The 24,408-nt window shown below is 43.1% G+C and overlaps 1 protein-coding gene across 1 annotated transcript in view; it reads left to right on the forward strand.

Moving 5' to 3' along the window:
* The window catches only part of LOC126170653 (inter-alpha-trypsin inhibitor heavy chain H4-like), a 191,703-nt gene that overhangs the window by 138,046 nt on the left and 29,249 nt on the right, over nt 1–24,408 (forward strand). The window contains exons 14-15 of the mRNA XM_049920743.1: nt 17,540–17,581; nt 23,253–23,365. Coding sequence (XP_049776700.1) covers nt 17,540–17,581; nt 23,253–23,365 — 155 coding nt within the window. The remainder of the gene's footprint in view (nt 1–17,539; nt 17,582–23,252; nt 23,366–24,408) is intronic.

A 24,408-nucleotide genomic window follows, 5' to 3' on the forward strand; every position in this document is an offset into this window, starting at 1 on the left:
ATAAGGATTCTTACTAAACACACAGTTGGTTTAAATGGCTCTGAGCACTATGCGACTTAACTTCTGAGGTCATCAGTCACCTAGAACTGAACTAATTAAACCTAACTAACCTAAGGACATCACACGCATCCGTGCCCGAGGCAGGATTCGAACCTGCGACCGTAGCGGTCGCTCGGCTCCAGACTGTAGCGCCTAGAACTGCACGGTCACTCCGGCCGGCCACAGCTGGTTTATTCAGAGGAGAGTACATGGGCTCTACGTAGTCGAAGGCATAAAGGGAAACTTCAGTCCCTTGGAAATCAGGGTTTAGTATTGGCCCACTGCCTGTTTGGCGTCACATCAGTGCCGAAACCACGTCAGCACTGGCGTTACGGCCGGTTAGTCCCCGCCTCTCTGCCTCGGCCCGCGAAGAAGGGTCTGAAGGTATCGACACTGTTACTATTTTATTATTAATAATTATACATTGTGCAATATTGACTCTGCATGTTACGACTATTTCTATGTAAGTATTGTGGTAGTAATTTACTTTAAAATATCGGTAAGTAATAAATGGTTGCAAGGAATCACTACGGTTTCAGATAAGAGTTGACAACGATATTTTAAGCTTTTAACAACAACAATCTGGCCATTAATAATAGGAGATATCGAAACGTGATTCATTTACCTGCTAGATTTGACGACACTGTACAAACAAGAGTTGCTCATGTACATGTGAGTCTTTCAACTGCCACATTGTGAACTGCTTTCAGTACCTAGTCGTAAACGAATTCTTTACAGACGCTATGGGTTGCAACAGCGTTTTGTGAGCGAGCTTCATCCTGTTGGAAAGCATCCCCTGTAATGCTATTACTGAATGGCAGCACAACAGGTTGAATCACCAGATTGACGTACAGATTTCCAGTCAGGGTGCGTCGGACAACCACGAGAGTGTTCATGCTGTCGTATGAAATCATACCCCAGACCATAAATCCAGGTGTAGCATCAGTCTGTCAACTATACAAGTTGGTTGCAGGCCCTCAACAGGCCTTCTTCTAAACAACACACAGCCATCACTGACACCGAGACAGAACCAACTTTCATCAGAAAACAGACCATAACTCGACCCTGCCCTCCAATGAGCTCCAATGGATCTCGCTTGACACCACTGAAGGCGTGAGTAGCGGCGATTTGGGGTCAGTGGAACGCATACTACAGGGCTCCTGTCTCGGAGCTTTCCTTGAAGTAAACGACTTGTAACAGTCTGTTATGTCACTGTGGCGTCAACTGCTGCTCAGATTGCTGATGCACATATTGTACGATGAGCCAAAGCCATACGCCAAACACTATGGTCTACCCTTCCGGTGGTACCATGTGGCCGTCCAAAGCCCGGTTTTCTTGCGACCGTACATTCTCGTGATCACTGCTACCGGCAGTCTTGTTCAGTGGCCACATTCTTTCTGTAATAGCGCAGAAAAACATCCAGATTTTCGTAGCCCTACTACACGACCTTGTTTAAACTCACTGAGGTGTTGATAATGGCATCTTTATCGCCTAAAAGGCATTCTTGGCTAACATCAATTTACTACATCCAATCTCAAAGGTAACTAACACTCACGGTCTTTACAGCGCATATTAAAGGCGTCATTGCAGACTTACCCAAAAACTATGTACAGGTAACTCACACGAGTTGTTGTCTCGACCGTTTTTGGTAGCAGAGATGAAATTCATTTGCTCCTCGAAGAATTTCAATGTTATTTCAGAGCGTACTCTATCGTTTCTTAACTCATAATGTCTACGTGCATATAAAAATGCAAAATAAACTACGGCTTTGGCTGGATAAATGTTCAACGATAAACAAAATAAATGATGTTCTAAACAGATTTGTACTTCTCGTTAATGAACTGACTTCGAAAAACATTTTAATGAAAAGTCCTCGTATCGTTTATATGCACTGACGATCCATGAGAAAACAAATGAGAAAACCTGTAGTGCCAGGAGTTATCATGTTACTGTCGAAAAGTCCACTGCTGCTGTGACTTGCCTCTCAGAATTTGGTACCGTGATTTAATCAGGGTCTTATTGTATCGTTCTGGACTGCGAGTTTATCTACGCTCCGGGAAAAAAATCATAACCTGTCTATTTCACACATTGTGTCCGTACATTTAGTTGTTTATCGTTGTGGTTGGAGTACTCTTTGTATAAGGTGTTGGGTAGCAGTATTTGATTCATTGGTTTCGGCTTCTTGATAGTACGATTTAAACACGTTTCACCCCCAGTGCCGATTCTTTTCGGCACACTGTCACCATCAAACTCATATTCTTCCATCAACTCACGACGTATCTCTATTTCGAGATTGGACGAACTCACTGTTAAGAAACGGCGGGACCTACTTCATACACTTTTTCTGAGAAGCAAGCGTTTCTGACGTCTTTGGTGGAGAATTACCTCCGAATCACAGTCCGCCGGTCTACACCTTTTAATCAGGACCCTCAAAGCACTGACGAATTAGCACCTATGCCCTTAACCTGATGAAATGCCGTGTCCATTCTGTTCACCACTGCTGAAACCTGCGCTCCACCGCTTTGTCGTACGTTCATACAAGTATCATATTTGCACACTTGAAACGTCCCCTTAGAAAAATTTATGAATGACCGTGCTGACAAACCTCTTACATTATTTGATTTTCAAACAGCTGAGCATAACTGAACGTACTCAGACATTTCGCTGTTTACCTATTCTGATCAACACTAAACTGTCACACAATATTTTTAGCGTAACGCAATCTGACTTTCAACAATCCCTACAAAAGAATGGTCCTGACTAACAATAACCTGTACCTTTCATGAATCCCTTACCTCACAAAAATCTTCGTTACTCGAACTACTGAAATACAGCGAGCGCCAATACTGCCAGCTAAATAAAAGATTCTGAGTACTGAAGTCACTAACTACTGATAGGCATAATTAGCATATGAAACATTTTGACAGAGAACAAACAATGTATCTACCTTAATAGTGTTCAAAAGTCATAATATATATATATATATCAGTTCATGACATCCAGTCTTACAAATTTACTGACTCTGATGGACACACGTACAGATCATCCGTTCTCAAAACTCCGCCATCTCATTTCCCCACATCCACCACTGCTGACGGCTCACCTCCAACTGCGCAACGCTACGCGCTGTTCACATCCAACTGCCCAACACTACAATAGCGATTGTTCCAACAGTGCCAACCAGCCACAGACATCACACAGCACAGTCAGTGATTTTCATATAGAGCGCAACGTGGCGTTACCAAAATAAAAACCTAAACAGCCTACTTACGCACTTTTATCGAATATCTGTGCATTTCAATGGGAATAAATTCTCTTGCAGAGGTGAATCCGGTGATGCGCCTATGTTCCGTACGTACCTCTAAATGACTTGAATGATAAAATACTTCACCAGCTACGTTTTTTCATGCACAGCCCGAGTTTCAGCAATGTCTGGAATTTCTTCCCATTTTCAAGTTCCGCTCCTTACGTTAGTATTGTATGTGATCTTAAATACTAGCACTTGGGAATAATTTTCTGTGATCCGCGTGCTATGCTTGATAAACGTAACTGTTGTAGTGTTTTATTATTTAAATCAGTAATGACACACCTGCAAGCTTTTGAAAGTCATTGTTGTGCTGAATGAAATTAAACACCTACAAATGTCAATGTGACGCACTTGGTTGCTGCTACCTAACGAGAGTGAAACTTACAAGATACTGGCGGTAGTATCAAAATTCCATAAAATTTAATAACTATCTTACTGAGTTGTATAGGCCAGTAAAAAAAAAATAAAGAAGGTCCATCTTGTTCGGAGCTACCCTCGTCGATTTTGTATACCTTATGTATGTATCGTGGTAACTGCAATTCTGAGAACTCTTCAAAAACTTTGCTAAAACGTTAAAGTCAGTTAGGCTTCAACTAACATGGTGTTCTCCGCGTTCGTATATTTCCTCATTCGACGATTAATTCTCGATATAACATGGGCAAGATGGTCACGCGATACTTAGCAATAACGAAGTCATCCAGTGACTAGGATGCCATAGGAATTCTGTTTAGGAGCTGATCACTATAAAGGGCAAGCAATAAATTTCTGTCGGAAGATCGTACTGTCCTGAATCCAGTATGCCAATGAGGCAAAACTGCGATGAACATTGACGGAATCATCCCACCAAATCACCTGGTTGAAGATACCCGTTTGGATAAAACACCGTGTCCTACTGCGTGAACAATTGCGTAACATCTTCGTCGAATAGGAATCGCCGACACTTCAAGGCGAGATAATCGCGTCGGGTGAGATCAGGACTGTAGGATGGGTGTTGGAGTGTGTCCCACTTGAGTTGGCGTAGTTTCTGCGTTACGACGTTTGCAGTACGCGTACGTGCGTTATCATGCGGCGGCAGCACCCCTTGTCAAATGGTTCAAATGGCTCTGAGCACTATGGGACTTAACATCTGAGGTCATCAGTCCCCTAGACTTAGAACTACTTAAACCTAACTTACCTAAGGACATCACACACATCCATGCCCGAGGTAGGATTCGAACCTGGGACCGGAGCGGTCGCGCGGTTCCAGGCTGAAGCGCCTAGAACCGCTCGGCCACTTCGGCCGGCGCACCCCTTGTCGCGCACAGTTCTAGCAACGGTGGTTTTTGACAGCCATGATGCACCATACACATCCTTTATTCTCCAATGGATGCCTACCGCTGTTCGTCCCTCAGCAGCTAAGAAAAGAACAAAAGCATATTGGACCTGTATCGACGCACTTGCTTATAGCGTTGCCATAGCTCAAGTTTCCACATTTACAGGAAACGTCGGAAATACACACTGATACCTTGTCTACACGTCGGTGCTTATATTCCCCCATCGGAGTCGCGCTACGTTGCATACACGTTGCAGCAACGTCCTCAGACGGCAACTTTTTGGTCAGCCCTTACAAAGTATATGTAGGAAAAATCAAACTGCCAGAATTACTTTGGAACTACTTGGTGGGGCATCTTTGTGTGCAGCAGGTAACGACTGTTGTTGTTTTCATAATTTGTTTACTGGTTTGGGACACTTAAGACCGTGGTTATCAGTTCATAACAAATAATTTATGAGTTAAATGTAAAAAAAACGGTATTTTTTTTTCAAAATGATTCAGCCGAATCCACATAAATATGCCTCCTTTCCCTTATACTAACGCAGAGAAGATGCTCATTCCTACGGCGTTCTGACGTAACCATATCATTGTCATCATCATCATCATTTAAGACTGATTATGCCTTTCAGCGTTCAGTCTGGAGCATAGTCCCCCTTATAAAATTCCTCCATGATCCCCTATTCAGTGCTAACATTGGTGCCTCTTTTGATGTTAAGCCTATTACTTCAAATTCGTTCTTAACCGAATCCAGGTACCTTCTCCTTGGTCTACCCCGACTCCTCCTGCCCTCTACTGCTGAACCCATGAGTCTCTTGGGTAACCTTGCTTCTCCCATGCGTGTAACATGACCCCACCATCTAAGCCTGTTCGGCCTGACTGCTACATCTACAGAGTTCATTCCCAGTTTTTCTTTGATTTCCTCACTGTGCACATGCTCCTGCCATTGTTCCCATCTATTAGTACCTGCAATCATCCTAGCTACTTTCATATCCGTAACCTCAACCTTATTGATAAGGTAACCTGAATCCATCCAGCTTTCGCTCCCATACAACAAAGTTGGTCGAAAGATTGAACGGTGCACAGATAACTTAGTCTTGGTACTGACTTTCTTCTTGCAGAAGAGAGTAGATCGTAGTTGAGCGCTCACTGCATTACCTTTGCTACACCTCTCTTCCAGTTCTTTCACTATGTTGCCATCCTGTGAGAGTATGCATCCTAAGTACTTGAAACCGTCCACCTGTTCTAACTTCGTTCCTCCTATTTGGCACTCAATCCGTTTATATTTCTTTCCCACTGACATTACTTTTGTTTTGGAGATGCTAATCTTCATACCATAGTCCTTACATTTCTGATCTAGCTCTGAAATATTACTTTGCAAACTTTCAATAGAATCTGCCATCACAACTAAGTCATCCGCATATGCGAGATTGCTTATTTTGTGTTCAACTATCTTAATCTCACCCAGCCAGTCTACTGTTTTCAACATAAGATCCATAAATAATATGAACAACAGTGGAGACAGGTTGCAGCCTTGTCTTACCCCTGAAACTACTCTGAACCATGGACTCAATTTACCGTCAACTCTAACTGCTGCCTGACTATCTATGTAAAGACCTTTTATTGCTTCCAAAAGTTTGCCTCCTATTCCATAATCACGTAGAACAGACAATAACTTCCTCCTAGGAACCCGGTGATATGCCTTTTCTAGATCTATAAAACATAGATACAATTCCCTTTTCCACTCTTAACACTTCTCCATTATTTGCCGTAAGCTAAAGATCTGGTCCTGAGAACCTCTAAGAGGCCTAAAACCACACTAACTTTCATCCAGTTTGTCCTCAACTAATACTCGCACTTTCCTTTCAACAATGCCTGAGAAGATTTTACCCACAACGCTGATCAAAGAGATACCTCTGTAGTTGTTACAATCTTTTCTGTTTCCATGTTTAAAGATTGGTGTGATTACTGCTTTCGTCCAGTCTGATGGAACCTGTCCCGACTCCCACGCCATTTCAGTTACCCTGTATAGCCATTTAAGACCTGACATTCCACTGTATTTGATGAATTCCGACTTAATTTCATCCACCCCAGCCGCTTTATTGCACTGCAATCTACTGACCATTTTCTCCACCTCCTCAAATGTGATCCTATTTCCGTCATCATTCTTGTCCCATTGTACATCGAAATCTGAAACATTACTGATCGTATTTTCACCTACATTGAGCAACTCTTCAAAATATTCCCTCCATCTGCCCAAGGCATCAACAGGATTCACCAGAAGTTTTCCTGACCTGTCCAAAATACTTGTCATTTCCTTATTACCTCCCTTTCGTAACCTTACCTCCCTACGTAACCATAGCTCACAAAAAACTCGAATCGTTTATAGCCAATAAACAAAAATTAATGATAAACTTCGTAGTCAAATTTAATAAGCTCACGAACGCAATCCGCCAACAACTTGGCAAATATGGACAAATTAAGATAGAAAAATGGGGGTGCATATTACTACATGACGGGTGGCTGTGGCAAAGTGCATAAAGGCGAAACGGGACTGACTCTTACAGAATGTATATTTTCTGGCCTAACCACAAGCGCCGGAACGAAGCGCAAGAACGCAGACAGGGAAGGCGGTGAGACGATGTCGGCCAATAGCGCGCTGACCGGGACGTCACCACAATAGGAGCGGCACCTAGCCGGAGTGAATACACTCCTGGAAATGGAAAAAAAGACACATTGACACCGGTGCGTCAGACCCACCATACTTGCTCCGGACACTGCGAGAGGGCTGTACAAGCAATGATCACACGCACGGCACAGCGGACACACCAGGAACCGCGGTGTTGGCCGTCGAATGGCGCTAGCTGCGCAGCATTTGTGCACCGCCGCCGTCAGTGTCAGCCAGTTTGCCGTGGCATACGGAGCTCCATCGCAGTCTTTAACACTGGTAGCATGCCGCGACAGCGTGGACGTGAACCGTATGTGCAGTTGACGGACTTTGAGCGAGGGCGTATAGTGGGCATGCGGGAGCCCGAGTGGACGTACCGCCGAATTGCTCAACACGTGGGGCGTGAGGTCTCCACAGTACATCGATATTGTCGCCAGTGGTCGGCGGAAGGTGCACGTGCCCGTCGACCTGGGACCGGACCGCAGCGACGCACGGATGCACGCCAAGACCGTAGGATCCTACGCAGTGCCGTAGGGGACCGCATCGCCACTTCCCAGCAAATTAGGGACACTGTTTCTCCTGGGGTATCGGCGAGGACCATTCGCAACCGTCTCCATGAAGCTGGGCTACGGTCCCGCACACCGTTAGGCCGTCTTCCGCTCACGCCCCAACATCGTGCAGCCCGCCTCCAGTGGTGTCGCGACAGGCGTGAATGGAGGGACGAATGGAGACGTGTCGTCTTCAGCGATGAGAGTCGCTTCTGCCTTGGTGCCAATGATGGTCGTATGCGTGTTTGGCGCCGTGCAGGTGAGCGCCACAATCAGGACTGCATACGACCGAGGCACACAGGGCCAACACCCGGCATCATGGTGTGGGGAGCGATCTCCTACACTGGCCGCACACCACTGGTGATCGTCGAGGGGACACTGAATAGTGCACGGTACATCCAAACCGTCATCGAACCCATCGTTCTACCATTCCTAGACCGGCAAGGGAACTTGCTGTTCCAACAGGACAATGCACGTCCGCATGTATCCCGTGCCACCCAACGTGCTCTAGAAGGTGTAAGTCAACTACCCTGGCCAGCAAGATCTCCGGATCTGTCCCCCATCGATCATGTTTGGGACTGGATGAAGCGTCGTCTCACGCGGTCTGCACGTCCAGCACGAACGCTGGTCCAACTGAGGCGCCAGGTGGAAATGGCATGGCAAGCCGTTCCACAGGACTACATCCAGCATCTCTACGATCGTCTCCATGGGAGAATAGCAGCCTGCATTGTTGCGAAAGGTGGACATACACTGTACTAGTGCCGACATTGTGCATGCTCTGTTGCCTGTGTCTGTGTGCCTGTGGTTCTGTCAGTGTGATCATGTGATGTATCTGACTCCAGGAATGTGTCAATAAAGTTTCCCCTTCCTGGGACAATGAATTCACGGTGTTCTTATTTCAATTTCCAGGAGTGTATAAACGCCGATCCTACCAGCCTCGGCCTGACATTAGTGGAAAGTATTCTCAGAGTATTACCACGGCCTAGCAGAAAGTGCTACGCTATCAGTTACTAATGATCCACATCCATTGCTTGTCTGGACATAATCGATAGCGAAAAACATTACTGTTTGCATGTCGCTCTCGCTTGCGACACTTGTACTAAATACAAAGTTAAGTATTGTCAATCTGCATTATTGAAATAAAACTATTAATTTTATTTGCTTGAGTTGTTGTATAGCATTACGAGAACGCAGCTTCATTTAGGCACTCTACACGAGACGAGTGGGCAAGACCCCGCAGTATAAGGAACACGAGCCCCACAGGCGACTGAAAGAAAGTATGAAACCAGCGGTAGCGCAAACATCACTAGAACTGTGGCCTCGACGTCGATTTCAATAGCGTACGTGTTCTGGCTAAGGAAACCAAGATTTATAGAACAAAAGTACGAGAAGCGACAGAAATTTTTAAGAACGCGTGTAACTTCAATACAGAGGACTGCTAAAGGCTTCCGGCATCGTGGCTCCACGTCATCGAGGAATTGGAAACGCGGCCGTGGCGTGCGAGCAATACAAGCAACGCCCTGAAGTCACCTCTGCAGACGATAATACTATGAATAAACGTTCCCCCTCTTACTCTCCGCCCGTTTCACTTCCAGCTAATGATATGGTCCCACTAATAGCATCAGGAAGAATTTTAGCCAGTAACTCTTCTCCATCCTAAGCGCGGGAAAAATCCCTTTCTATCTAATGACGCTGACTCACCAGCTTAACTACATGAGTTAACCCCCGTTCGCCGGCATTAGCGCGTAGAAACGTCTCCTACTATCCAACCACCATAGCCCGCCAATGGCTGCCCAAGGGTTTCTACTCAATAATTGCACTTCCCCAACAAGAGCGCAGGAAACTCCCCTTTATAACAAAAGGGACACTGGTCTTTGAGAGTGCCGAATCTACAATGGACACTCCAAGATCCTGAAGAATATCCCAGGAGAGGGTTAGAAGCGTCCATTGTTTGAAGAAATATGACGTATCCTGACAACCAAGAAGATTGTAACTGCTAATACTCCATAGTTTTTATCTTCAAAACAACCAACCGATTTCAAGAGGGTATACCTTTTACATGCTTCACATACAAAGTTGTGCTGCTTTTTACAGTTACATTTAGCATCAGAGCTTTCATTTAACTTTCACAAATGTTAAATTTGTCCTTCACCGGACGCACGGCAAACATCCAGAAGATAGCCCAATTGAACCCATGCTTTTACAAGCATGTCTGGAGTCACTGAATTCCCTGCTGTGGCTATGCGGCGCCGCAGTTCATTCACACTTGTTGGAAGAGGAGGCACATGGACACATTCTTTTACGAATCCACACAAATGAACCACATATCCTGAAATCAGGCCTCCAGAGACCCACATGTGACATCGTAATCTGTAAGGGGCGTTATAGAGCACTTATCCTGATTTTAAATCCGTTAAACCTCTATGACAGTCAAACATTGTTCACTGTCCTGTGAGGGCCATCACAAAGTGTCAGCATGCGAACCATTCAACGAAATATCGTCGATATGTGCTTCCGGAGCCGAAGGAGCACTCGTGTACCCTTGATGACTGCACGACAAAAAGCTTTACGATTCCCCTGGGCCCGTCAACACCGACTTTGGACTGTTGATCTCTAGAAACATGTTGCCTGGTTGGACGAGTCTCGTTTCAAATTGTGTCGAGAGGATGGACATGTACAGGTATGAAACCAAGGACCCTGCATGTCAGCAGGTGACTGTTGAATTTTCTGGATGCTCTGTAATGGTGTGGGGCATATGCAGTTTTAGTGATATGGTACCACTGATACGTCTAAATACGACTCTGACAGATGAAGCGTACGTAAGCATCCTGTCTGATCACCTGCAGTCATTCATATCCATTGTGCATTCCGACGGACTGGGGCAACTCCAGAGGACAATGCAACACCCCACACGTCCAGAAATGCTACAGAGTGGCTCCAGGAACACTCTTCTGAGTTTAAACACTTCCGCTGGCCACCAAACTACACAGACATGAACATTATTGAGCATATCTGGGACACCTTGTAACGTGCTATTCAGGAAATATATCCTTCCTTCATACTCTTACGAATTTATGGACATCCCTGCGGGATTCATGGTGTCAGTTTCCTCCAGCACTACTTCAGACATTCGTCGAGTCTGTGGCATGTCGTGTTTCTGTACGTTTGGGTGCTCCCGGTGGTCCTAAATGATATTAGGCATGTGTACCAGTTTCTTTGGCTCTTCAGTGTAGAAACTTTTTCTAACATATTCAAAGAATGAGATTTCTTAAGGAAAAATATAGAGATTTTAATACAATTATCCTTTCTGTCATTTCATTTGCAATCTTCTATCAATTTTTTTCATATCTCTAATTAATTTTATAAGTTACTTTAAACATGTTTTGTATCATTTGCGCTTAATTTTATAAATATTTGCAGGCCATTTGAGTGACAGTTTTTCGAATATTTTAGGTGATAAAAATTAGGTCCCTACTGCAACAGGGTCTTTTTTGTATTTGTGTCCGCTGGCCGTGGTGGCAGAGCGGTTCTAGGCGCTACAGTCTGTCGCTGGTTCGAATCTTGCCTCGGGCATGGATGTGTGTGTTGTCCTTATGTTAGTTAGGTTTAAGTATTTCTAAGTTCTAGAGGACTGATGACCTCAGAAGTCTCGCAGTGCTCAGAGCCATTTGAATCATTTTTTTGTATTTGTATCCATATACTGGCATGTATTGGATGATTTCTCACAAGGGGCTGCTGCTCCCACTGCCGCTGCACTCCCTCCTCCACCCTCCCCCTACTTTTCCCCTTGCGAGCTCCCCTTGCAACACATGAATTACTATAAAACTGCAACTCCCTTGGACACCGGCTTCCCAAAATTTACAAAGGAAAGGAAAATTTGGCCGGTGGATCTGTGATGCTGCCATGGCGGGGGCGTGGGTCTGGATCTTGACGTGCATGGACAGCACCTGGTAATTACCCCCGAGGCCACTGAGGAGCGCACTCTTTGTTCAAAGTCTGAAGTGAGCGGAACACACGCCTACAAGAGGGTTACTGAGTTGAGGAGATCAGTTCGCAGAGCCTCATTGGGTGCGTGGGTTAATATCATATGCACCAATGAATCAGTATACGGTTGCTTACACTCTGAATTTGTGCACTGAAAATAACCGTCTGGAAGAAGGAATTTACTATCCATTCCCAGTGTGTTTAGCAATTCCTTGTGAGGGAACTGAAGAATTTGTGGTGAGCTAGTGTCACATGAACTTGGGAATCTAATAGCTCCATTAATATAGTGCTATTTTGTCAAAAACTGACATTTTGAGCCCGTGGCTGTGTGCTCACCTTGGTGCTGTCATACAATTACTCCAGTTGTAATAACAAAATATACAGACAGAAAGATGGGTTGGCAATGGGTAGCAGCCTAGCTGGGATGTTAGCAGATATTTGCATAAATCACTTAGAGTAGATATTTCTTGAAGCTAACAACCACATCAACAGCAAAATCAACCACTACAAAAGATATGTTGATGACACACATGGTACCAATGAGGAAAGAGACACATTAGCAACAAATATGAGTAGCAAGCACAAAAACATTAAATTCTCCGTTAAACACGAGACCAACAACAGCATCAATTTCTTAGAAGTAAAAATCACCAAAGAAACCATAAACAAGATTTTGAGATTTATAGAAAACCAACATCCACTGATGTATGTATCAACAGCCCATCTTTTCATCCAAACCAGCATAAGATGGGTTATTTTAGATCCACATTGAATCGGCTACGCAAAATTCCACTTGAACCAGATCAAAAGAAAGAGAAATCAGTATCATTAAAACCATAGCCTCAAACAATGGATACAGCCCTCTCATGATAGACAAACTATCACAAAAAATCCAAAACCATTAGCCAACAAAGCTGCTTAACAGCAACCATAAAACTTACGCAGGAGACAGTAAAAAACAGCAAAAAATATATTGCACTACCTTTCTTAGGGAGCATATCCTGTAAAGTAAGCAATCTATTTAAAAACACAAACATTGGAATAAGCTTCTACACAAACAACATACTCCAGCAGTTAGCAGTTCAAAACTTAAAGAATAACAACCTCCCATACAAAAAATCTGGGATATACAAACTCAGCTGCCAAAGTTGCCCCACTTCCTATACAGGACAAACTGAAAGCAGCATTGAGACTCGGCTCAAAGAGCATATAGATCCCATACATTTGAACAACATATCAAAATCCACATTTTCCATGCACAAAACTAGTAACAGTAATGGAATAAAGAGTATTGAAGACCATGTACAAGTATTGTACCATTCTGAGAAAGATAGTTTTATGAACTTGCTCTGAAGAGATAGAAATGTGTGTACATAAAAGTAAATCACGACAAAATGTCCTCAGTGAACAAACTGAGTTAGCCAATGCAGCCTTTCTTCAAAATTTCATTCACCTAGTTTCCAATTTAAAGTAATAATAATAAAAAAATAATGAAATATCCATTCTTGTGATATTTATATTTGCCCATCCGTTCCAAACCATTTACCGTCGTGTCAGTGTATGCCATAATATTTACATAATAAGTCAATAGTTGTAATATTTATTTATGTACATCTGGCCCTTATCATTTACTTTGATTCCAATGTGTACCATAATATTTACGGAATATCACTGCAGTAACGCTTTATAACTGACTGCTTTATTTATATCTTAATTTTAATCGGTTTTCTTTCCATATAAATAGTAAGTAATGTAACATTAGCAATTTGCAAATTTCTACTGTCACATACATGTATATAACAAAATATCTCTGAGAGTGGATGTCTTTGGCATCGTTATGGTTGTAATATCGCCATCTTTGTATACATACCTCCATGTGATGAAACTTCTGACTGTGTAAGTGGTGCTTTAGATTATGTGCATACATATACACAAAAAGTACATGATACTGTTTTCGCTGCTGCTAGATCATAAGCAGTCTGCACTGGAACATAATGGTGTGGATTTTTCACCGTAAGTAACAGAAACATCTTTCCTTTAATAATTCGTCATTTCAATTAAAATCATTGGGAAGCACAATTATGGTTAAAAAGACGTTGTAACACATCTTGTTTTGGTTTAGGGCACCACCACACCAAGGAAATTTCGTCAGTTGGCGAAGAAAAAGGCGAAAGCTAATGTAAAACGTGAACTAGCCGTCTGAAAATGAATCTCTCGGTTCGAAACCGGTATCGGCGCTATCTCAATAAATTGTAAAATGTGGCTGGTTGCTACTATCTTCTATTTCAGAGTCAACCTGTACCATTAATATAGTTTTAATCTGATGATAAGACAAATAATGTAGTTCGACTTCAGCATTCGTGTGTTGAATAAGGCAATACAACTTCCTGGCAGATTAAAACTGTGTGCCCGACCGAGACTCGAACTCTGGACCTTTGCCTCATTCTGGAAACATCCCCCAGGCTGTGGCTAAGCCATGTCTCCACAGTATCCTTTCTTTCAGGAGTGCTAGTTCTGCAAGGTTCGCATGAGAGCTTCTGTAAAGTTTGGAAGGTAGGAGACGAGATACTGGCAGAAGTAAAGCTGTGAGGACCGGGCGTGAGTCGTGCTTCGGTAGCTCAGATGGTAGAGCACTTGCCCGCGAAAGGCAAAGGTCCCAAGTTCGAGTCTCGGTCAAGCACACAGTTTTAATCTGCCAGGAAGTTTCATAACAGCGCACATTCCGCTGCAAAGTGAAAATCTCATTCTCATCAAGGTAATACACTTCATCACCTCAGTAAGGCTATAAAAATCTCGTTAATGCCTGTCACCTGAAATTCCAACATCAATGAAATGCTGTTCCAGGTGAGGTATACAGGTACCGACAGTTACGCTTTGTCGTCAAATGCGGAAAATGGGAATGGCGGTGCGGCATGAGTCGGTGTGGGGAAAGACTATGGCAGACCTATGGCGCCGTGGTGGTTGGGGCAATCGTTTGAAACAAAGGTTTTTGTGAAGGCTGTAATCTTATGAGGAAATGGGTGGTTACGTCTATGTTGACAGCGAACATACTGAAATGAACAGTGTTAGTAAACCACAAGTGGGAAAAATTGTCTAAAGAACACCATCTAACATGGGAACTGTGATAATTTGGGGAGAAATTCACCAAAAATCTCGTCGCCAGTGACTGAAGGTGCCTGACAAGGGCTCATTTAGCAAGAACAATCTCCTAGGTAGGCAAATAACAATAAACACGCTATTAGCAATAACGTAAAAGAGACTTTTCCCATGAAACCACAAGAGCAAACGATAATTTCGTCATAGAGACACTGCAAAACTTCTTCGATCAATCGCTAATTTCTCAGGTTACATTCACAGAAAAGGTCTGAGCCAACTGGATACCAAATCCTGATGCTGACGTCCGTTGCTCGCGGTGGACTGCTGGTGCCACATGTGGGCTCCGAAAGTGATGGTGTCGACGACAGTGCGTCAGCTTCAGGTGGCTTGGCTCCAGCCATACTGAATCAATACGGTCGTGGAGAAAGGATATAACTCGGGCTACTTGGGGCCAGAGACATCGCAGATACAAGCAGGGCCGCAACAGGCGTGCCCGCTAATGGCAATGTGGATGGGGCGTATTTGCGAAGCTGTCGTCTTTGGTCGTGGCCTTGGCTGCCGGTGTTTACCACGACAGCAAGCCGCTGTCGTCGTCGTTCTTTGGAACTGTTAAATGCTAATCCTGATTGCTTCTTCCTTCCTTTTGAATTTCGTGCGGACTTCCTTTTGACTTTTATGCTATTGACAAATGCATTTACACTGCTCAAAGGCATACCGAGGCATATCTACAGCGAAACTCAGTGTCAGTTGAATATAATACTGTAACCCACCAAAAGAGCTCACAGGGATACAAATATAAGTTCAGTTGCATGTCAGTAAAATCATGGGTTAGGAAACGTTCTAGTAATGAGGTACCACACGGTACACATAGCAAAGAAGAACAGAAACTATCGTCCTTAACCAGACAATTGCTCGATGTCCTACGTTTATTTCAATGTGGAAAATTTCGTTATGGAAAACACCTTCAGGACCAAGTGGGAATGTTGACATGTTTTAGTGCGTCGGTGAGCTATTCCTGTCGTGAAGTAGCTACAGGTAAGTCATCTAGGACAGGTCAAGTCTTGTAGCAGAAAAATTTAAGTCACTATCAATCCACTGATTCATCACCAAATAAGCAAAGAAATGTGAGTAAAAGTAAATTTTAATTAACTACATAATATTTGATGAGAAAGATGAAGAACCGGATCGAAAAATGCTGGAAAGTAATTATTATGTGACACTCTGACATTATGTGGGAAGTTTTTGCATGAGCAGACAGTAGTTATGTGATTTAAACATTTTATAGCAGACTGAAAGCAGTGTAACTGGATAGTTTGTGTCTCCAGCCTATAGGACGAAAAACAACTGCTGTACATTGGCCTCGGGCACTTGACACATAGAAGTCGAAAGAAAAATGGCAGCACTGCCACAGAAGAGAAAGATTTCGACGAATAATACAGACGTTTCCCAGATTAGTGCGATACGCAAGTTGTCGAGCTACGGCCACAGAATGGCTACCTAGCAACGAAGAGTGCATGGAAGTCAACACCCCAGAAGAGCTCGTCGCAAAATATTTTCAGGATATCTTCGACAATTCAACTTTATAGCAATGTTGGATGCAGAATTAGGCTGAGTTGATCCATTTAAATGGTTTGCTGTAAAAATGTAATATGAAAAAATAAGAATCTTTGACATGTTTACTTTCATTTTTGTTGATGCCTAGTTTATAGCTATTGATCTATTTTACGGAACAGAAGTTCGTTCATGTTCTCCGTTAGTTAGCAAAATTTAAAGCACGTACTCTATTGATGTAATGATTAAAAGCACTGCCCCATACAATACAAATATCATTACCTTGCTGCAGTCCTATTTCTGAAGTGCAGCTTTTTATCTTGACAACTTAATGGAGTTACAATACATCTGTAGTGACTGAGTTAATAATCCAGCTTCCTACAGTAAAAATAACAAAGAATCGTGTGTAACGAAACCACACTAGGGTAGAAATTTAATGCTAGCCTAGCCTTGACAGTTTAATTAAACAGTTATTTGAGTTAATTTAACTATTCATAGTGTTCTTTAAGGTAACGAGGATCAACTGGGGCAAATTAGTTTGTGTTAAATGTGCACATGTTCGCTCTCTCTTTGAAGATTGGCTGCTGTTTTATAGGCGTAGTTCCACAAGAGTGCATTTTCGACCTACGATTATGTTGCTCTATTAGATGTTCCCTATTCTGCCCATCCTACTCTCAACCTTATATTCTGGTATCTTTCTAGGCATCCACTATTAAAAATAGAAGAAGTAAGAAAGCTAGTCAAGGAGATAAAAATTAAAGTCTGCATTCTGAAAAGTGTCAAAGATGTAAGCTATAACAGAGTAAAGCAACAATTTTATTTCAGTGCACGATGTGTATTAGAAGGGACGATCAAAAATTTCTCGTTCGAAGGCCACGCTAATTACTTCTCTGCATGTCGGTGCTCACGCACCCACATCGGAGTGGCACTGGGTTGCATTTAAGCTGTCCCAACGCCCTCAAACGGAAATTTTTTGATACATCTTATGGAATAAACTACTCTCGATCTGATTCTAATGTCATTTCCATTTGTTTCAGAGCCCAGTCTAGATTTCGATATCACCGTAGTGGCCACAACAGGTAAGGGTTTCAGAAAAGACTTGCTCGTGCACCCGCTGCTCTAAATAACCCTAAATATTTTCTGTAATATTAATCCTTTAAGTAAAAAAATTTTCATCCAACATAAAAGTCAGAGGGTACATGTCAGAATGTGTTCCAAAGAGCAGTATTAAATAGAACTGCTCAATTTATTATCTACACTACTGGCCATTAAAATTGCTACACCAAGAAGAAATGCAGATGATAAATTGCCATTCATTGAACAAATATATTATACTATAACTGAGATGTGATTACATTTTCATGCAATTTGGGTTCATAGATCCTGAGAAATCAGTACCCAGAACAACCACCTCTGCCCGTAATAACGGCCTTGATACGCCTGGGCATTGAGTCAAACAGAGCTTGGATGGGTATTGTCACGAGCCAGTTGCTCGGCCACCATTGACCAGACGTTTTCAATTGATGAGAGATCTGGAGAATGTGCTGACCAGGACAGCAGACGAACATTTTCTGTGTCCACAAAGGCCCGTACAGGACCTGCAACATGCTGTCGTGCATTATCCTGCTGAAATGTAGGGTTTCTCAGGGATCGAATGAAGGGTAGAGCTACGGGTCATAAGACATCTGAAATGTAACGTCCACTGTTCAAAGTGCCGTCAATGCGAACAAGAGATGACCGAGGCGTGTAACCAATGGCACCGCATACCATCACGCCGGGCGATACGCCAATACGGCGATGACGAACACACGCTTCCAATGTGCGTTCACCGCGATGTCGCCAAACACGGATGCGACCATCATGATGCTGTAAACAGAACCTGGATTCATCCGAAAAAAAGACGTTTTCCCATTCGTGCACCCAGGTTCGTCGTTGAGTACACCATCGCAGGCGCTCCTGTCTGTGATGCAGCGTCAAGGGTAACCGCAGCCATGGCCTCCGAGCTCATAGTCCATGCTGCTGCAAACGTCGTCGAACTGTTCGTGCAGATCGTTGTTGTCTTGCAAACGTTCCCATCTCTTGACTCTCTGAAAAGCTAATCATATGCATATCACAGCATCTTCTTCCTGTCGGTTAAATTTCGCGTCGGTAGCACGTTATCTTCGTGGTGTAGCAATTTTAATGGCCAGTAGTGTACTTCTACGACAATCATGAATTATAGAGTGGTGAATATTAATACAAAAGAATCAGGAGCTCATAATTGTACATAGTAATTTTACTAGGAGGTTCGAAAAGAATCTGCAGGAAATTATAAATTTCGACACATATGTCCACAGAAGGATGACAGTCCCCAAAAGATTGGGGTTCAACTTTAGACCATGCATACAAATCCACATTTTCAGCCTCACCATTAACAGAGTGCGTTTCGCGGCTTGTTTTAAAAGCTGCTTAGAGCACATGCAAACAGCCTACCCAACCTGCTGCCTGTGTACCAAACGCTGGACCCACTGATCGACTTGGCACTTTGTTATTCAGACTTCCGTCAGTTACTGTAGAAGTGTTTGAAATTGTGGAAATGTGAGTAGCTAAACCTTCTGCATCAGTGTTTAGGTTTTCCATGATTCCCCTAAGTCGTTTCAGGCGGATGCAACGATGGTTCCTTTGAAAGGACACTGCCGATTTCCCTCCCCATCCTTCCCTAATCCGAGCTTGTGGACCGTCTCCAATGAGCTCGCTGTCGACGGGACGTTAAACACTAATTTACTCCTCCTCTCCCAGCCAAAGGCCGAACTTTATCTGCCACGCAGCTACTCCATCTCCCTGACATCATTCTATAGACAAAAGAAACATTCACAAATGCCAATAAGATCCCTCTAAACACCAAACAAAAAAAGTAAATAACATACCAGTTACATTCAAGAGTGTGCATAAACTAGTCGTGTTCCATATTTTGAGTAATCATACTATATGTTCACTGTCAGCAAAAATGTTTTATATTATCTCTAATGTTTCCGAAAATATTTATGAAAATATTTATTTCTACATTTGAAGAAGCATTTCTCAGCATATAACCAGTAAAGTGGACTGTAACTGAGAGCTAAATTCACGACAATTTGTTTGCTGACGTGTACGGTGCAGAACAAAACTAGTTGTAAGTATGATTAAAATTATCTCACATACTGATTTTAAACTTTATAATGTACTAAATGTTACTGTGAACTGAACTTAAGATACCAGAACACAAAAATCCACATGAGACAAATAGTAGCGGACGGGAAACCAGAAATGTAGACGAGCGGCTCTAAGCCTATCGGTAAATATTCTTACCATTTCTGACTTGTTCACTGATAACTCACGCCTAATAACTTAGGCACATAAGAATGGTACTCATATTTACTATAGAGACTGTTGTGGAAATATTAATACCAATAACATCAATCGTCATTACTAAATAAAGTAATACACAGCATGTAACCCAGTAGTATATACACTGAGGTGGCAAAACTCATCAAATACCTCCTAATATAGTGTCAGACCACCTATCGTCCGGCGTAGAGCAGAGTGTACACGTGGCGTGGACTCAATAAGTCGTTGGAAGTCCCATGAAGAAATATTGAGCCATGTTGCCTCTATAGACGTCCATAATTGCAAAAGTGTTGCTGGTGCATGATTTTGTACACGAACTGACTTATACGTTATCTCCCATACATGGTCGAAGGGATTCATGTCGGGTGATATGGGTGGCCATATCATTCGCGGTAACTGCCCAGAAAGTTCCTTAAACCACACACGAACAACTATGGCACGGTGAAATCGTTATTTGAGAACATGAAGTTCGTAAGCGCATATGGTCTCCAAGTAGCCGAACATAACCATTTCCAGTCAATGAGCGGTTCCGCTAGGCCAGAGGACCCAGTGAGCAAAGCATACACCACCACCAGTTGCACGGTGCCTTGACAACTTGGTTCCATTGCTTCTTGAGGTCTGCACCATACTGGAACCCTACCATCAGCTCTTAACAACTGAAATCGGGACCCCTCTGACACGGCCAAGTTTTTCCACTCATTTATTTCTGTGGTTATTTAATTCACTGTTGCTTGTCTGTAAGCGCTGACAACTCCAAGCAAAAGCCGCTGCTCTCGGTCGTTTAGTGAAGGCCTGCGGCCAATGTGTTGTCCATGGTGAGAGGTAATAGCAGAAATTTGGTATTCTGGCCACTCTCTTGACACTGTAGACCTCTCAATATGGAATTACCTACCGATTTCCGAAATAAAATTTTCCACATGTCTAGCTCCAAATACCTATCTGCGTTCAAACTCTGTTAATTCCCGTCCTGCGGCCACAGTCACGTCGGGAACCTTTTCACGTGAATCACCTAAGTACAAAAGACAGCTCCGCCAATGCGTTGCCGTTTTATACCTTGTGTACGTGATATTACCGCCATCAGTATTTGTGCATATGGCTAACCACTTGCATTTGTCATCTCAATGTATATTTACCACTGCCACATAAAGGATTAAGACAGCCATTCGAGGTGGGGTAGAGTGCCTGGGTGTTCGTCAGACCAGCTCTGTGATTATAACTGTTATCATCTTGGAAGTGTGCACGGCAAACTCAGAGCAACGCCTTGTCACCAGAAAGACTGAAATAAACATTCTGCCTCATTTTCACGGCACCCTGAAGAAGTGCGCCCAAGTGGTAGTCCTAGAAACACCTCCAAATTTTCACAGAACCACCTCCACATCTGGTGGTTAAACGCTACACTGACCCGTTGGTGCACACCCCGAGGCAAGATCACGTCTCGTCGGACCACACTTCGCGTTTAAAATCAACTTTTGGCCGTATTTTGTGTTGTTTAGTGCGGTCTTATGTGTCACTATGAACAAAGGTCTTTTGCGAAGCAATCTGCTTCTGATGCCCTTTGCATCCAGTTCCCATCGCAATGTTTGCTCGGAAACTAATTGACATGGACCTGTATTTAAAATCAGTTATTATTATCGGATTTGAATGAGACAAAAAGTTCCCTGTCGGTTGCGATATTTTTATGACCAGTGTACAGACACTCTGTTATGTGTCTACATCATTCCTTGTAGACGAAAGTAAAACTTCCATAGTTTTCCTTAACTGATGTGGCTATGCTGTGTCACAGTTCTCCCAAAGCTGTTGAAATCGGAAGTACGTAAACAGAGTGTTTGACAAAACGGCACGAAAAAAAAAGAAAAAAAGACTCTGTGGTGTGCGTACTGTAAGAGCTTTGGTACACACACCATCAGATTATTTGACTTGTCGCTCTAACGAAGTAGGCGAGTGCCAGCAATATGTCTCCTGGTCTTCTCGTGGCGTGTTTATCTTCTGCCATTAGGTCAGACGATAGAAATGCCACTTGCACGCTTAGAGTAGCAGATTGACGGTGACCAACTTCAAACAGAACTTGATTAATTTTCAGACACATTTATTAAAATAATAACAAGCTTAAAAATAACTTAACTTGGTTCTGGATGCTATTTACAATTGACAATCTGAAGTTCCTTTGGTCTTGGTATGTTAATCTTATTCTCACATATCTCTGATACTTGACAAAGTGTCTATACATTTATCTTCATGGCTATGTACAGGAATATGATAATCTTATTAGGCGCAGACTAAAACTTGACTACAGACTAATGCAGACTAATGCGGACTAATCGAAGGGCTGTACACTCATTATAATGCCTCGAGCGTTCAGGTATCACTGCGCAAGTATGATCCGCGAGGAGAAAAGGTTCTACGTTAGCAGCAATCTCATTGGCTGCGGTACATATTAATACGCGGATCGGCGGAAGCAGAATTTGGTCCGTCTCTAAGACAGCGCCATCTCGTAGTGCGGAGACGGACGAGCGCTGCGCCTGCGCTGTTGTGCTTAGCGGGGCGCGCTCTAGTGGGAAAGTTGTGTACGCGCTGACTACGCGGAGCTATGTACACAACAGACTCTTAGCGTGAGGTCATGTGACGTAGAAGGCCAGTGATGCAATGCGATATACGTGTACAGGCACGGGCGGTTCTACATTTAGGTAGGTTATTGTTAAGAATTATCGGTTCTTATGGTCTAGCGGTAACCGAAAGCTAAGCGGATCGAATTCCTATCAAACCACGGAAATTTTCAGTGTTTATCCTAGCCTCCACCGTTTAACGATGTGAGGAATCGCCAGCAATGACACGTGGTTCGGGTTTCACGTTAAAGTGTAGGTTTCCCTACCCCAGATTAGGGACACAGAGGTCGCCGAAGTGGTGTCCAGTTGAAATACTTGCAATCAACATTCAAGCCACTCTGAATTATTGTTATTGCTAAGAAATGCCCTCACAAGCAACGGCCGGTCGAAAACTGAAATTTTCGGCACGTTCTAGCAGTTGCGCCGGAGATATCTACACATGAAACGGTACTTAGATAATCTTTTAGTTTCAATGTGCAAGTTTAAATTTGTCTCAAGTTTCTATCTTCATTTACTTAGAAGTTATTTTCTTGTGAATCTGAATCAATATCTTCGAAATACACTGCTTTTTCAAGGCACTTTGCTTGAAAGTATGTTGGTTATGCCGCTGAAATCACGCCCCTTACCTCTGTGGTGCGACGTGTTGGACCAACAGTAAAAGAAATAAAATATCTTGGTCAGTCACCAACAATGAAACAACATAGTGCTTCAAAAATACAATAATACGGAAATATGCATGAAGTATCACATATTCTGGCATTCGCTTTGTGGTCTTTTGCAGAGGCAGTGCCAACGCTGGGGGACATCACCTGGCTGGGCCCGCTGCGGAACGGATCTCAGGTCACACTGAATATTAACGGCACCGACCAACATTTCCAGCTCGCTGAGAACCAGGTAAGTCCTCACTAGCTGTGCGTTGTCTTAGCAAGAGAGTTACCGCTGGCGCAGATGTGTAGTACCCCTGCAGTGAACCTGTCCCCTGTTGTAAATACGGTGCTCAGTTCTCGAGGGAACACATCTGTGACAGGCTCCGTACCTGCACTGCTGCTATAGCTATTGTTGCGAACGTTTCAGGTTTTCCTTGATAGCGCCGTAGTATGGAAATACGCAAAAGACGGTATGGAACACAATGGTAGTTCCAAATGGAGAATGGTTCAATGATCTTGATTAATAGCACGTCCCTTCTAATCCTACGAAATACCACTGATTGCCTTCTCTTTCTTTTGGAATCTGGGTGTTCATGCGACTAAAGTGAAAAACATTTTTATGTTGACAGCACGTATAGAAATATGCTGCTCCTATAAAGAAAATGGACACATATTGTGGGAAACCTAACTGCATTTCCCTTTAGCTCAGAACGAAGGCTGCTTTATTGTACAGACTGTCTAAACTTACTAACTCCACCCTGCTTATGCATGTTGTATGGAAATGAAGAAGGCGAAGGTGCTTGAACTCGCATCCGATAATACACGAATGCAAGCTTTCACTGATGTGTTTTCTTTCAACTCGTACACAGAGGGAACGCTGTCGGCACCTGACGAAGTGTTTTCGATGGAAAAGAAGGAAAAATATATTAACTTGGTGCAAAGCTTAAATGAGAGTTTCAATCAATACTGTCAGAACAGAAGCAAGCACTAAACGAAGTCTGCCAGGTAAACTGCAATCAAGAAGGAAAACCGTCTGAAAACTGCCAAGAAAGCTTTTCCGTTAGAGACTCAAACAGAATTGACACTGGAAATGATCTTGACGTATCAAGAAAGGGGTAGCAAAGGATCTTCAGGTAACAAATAATTCCTGCTATTTGCAATGAATTTTATCATCACGGTACCCTGTTTCGTTAATTTCTATTGCGCAATCTCTGGTAGAAATCATGAAGTATCCTCAGTCATTTTCAAATAATGTATACATGAATATTCATTTTCTAGAATACGTTCACA

Source organism: Schistocerca cancellata, chromosome 1 (assembly GCF_023864275.1).
Source record: "Schistocerca cancellata isolate TAMUIC-IGC-003103 chromosome 1, iqSchCanc2.1, whole genome shotgun sequence".
In the NCBI taxonomy this organism is placed as follows: Eukaryota; Metazoa; Arthropoda; class Insecta; order Orthoptera; family Acrididae; genus Schistocerca; species Schistocerca cancellata.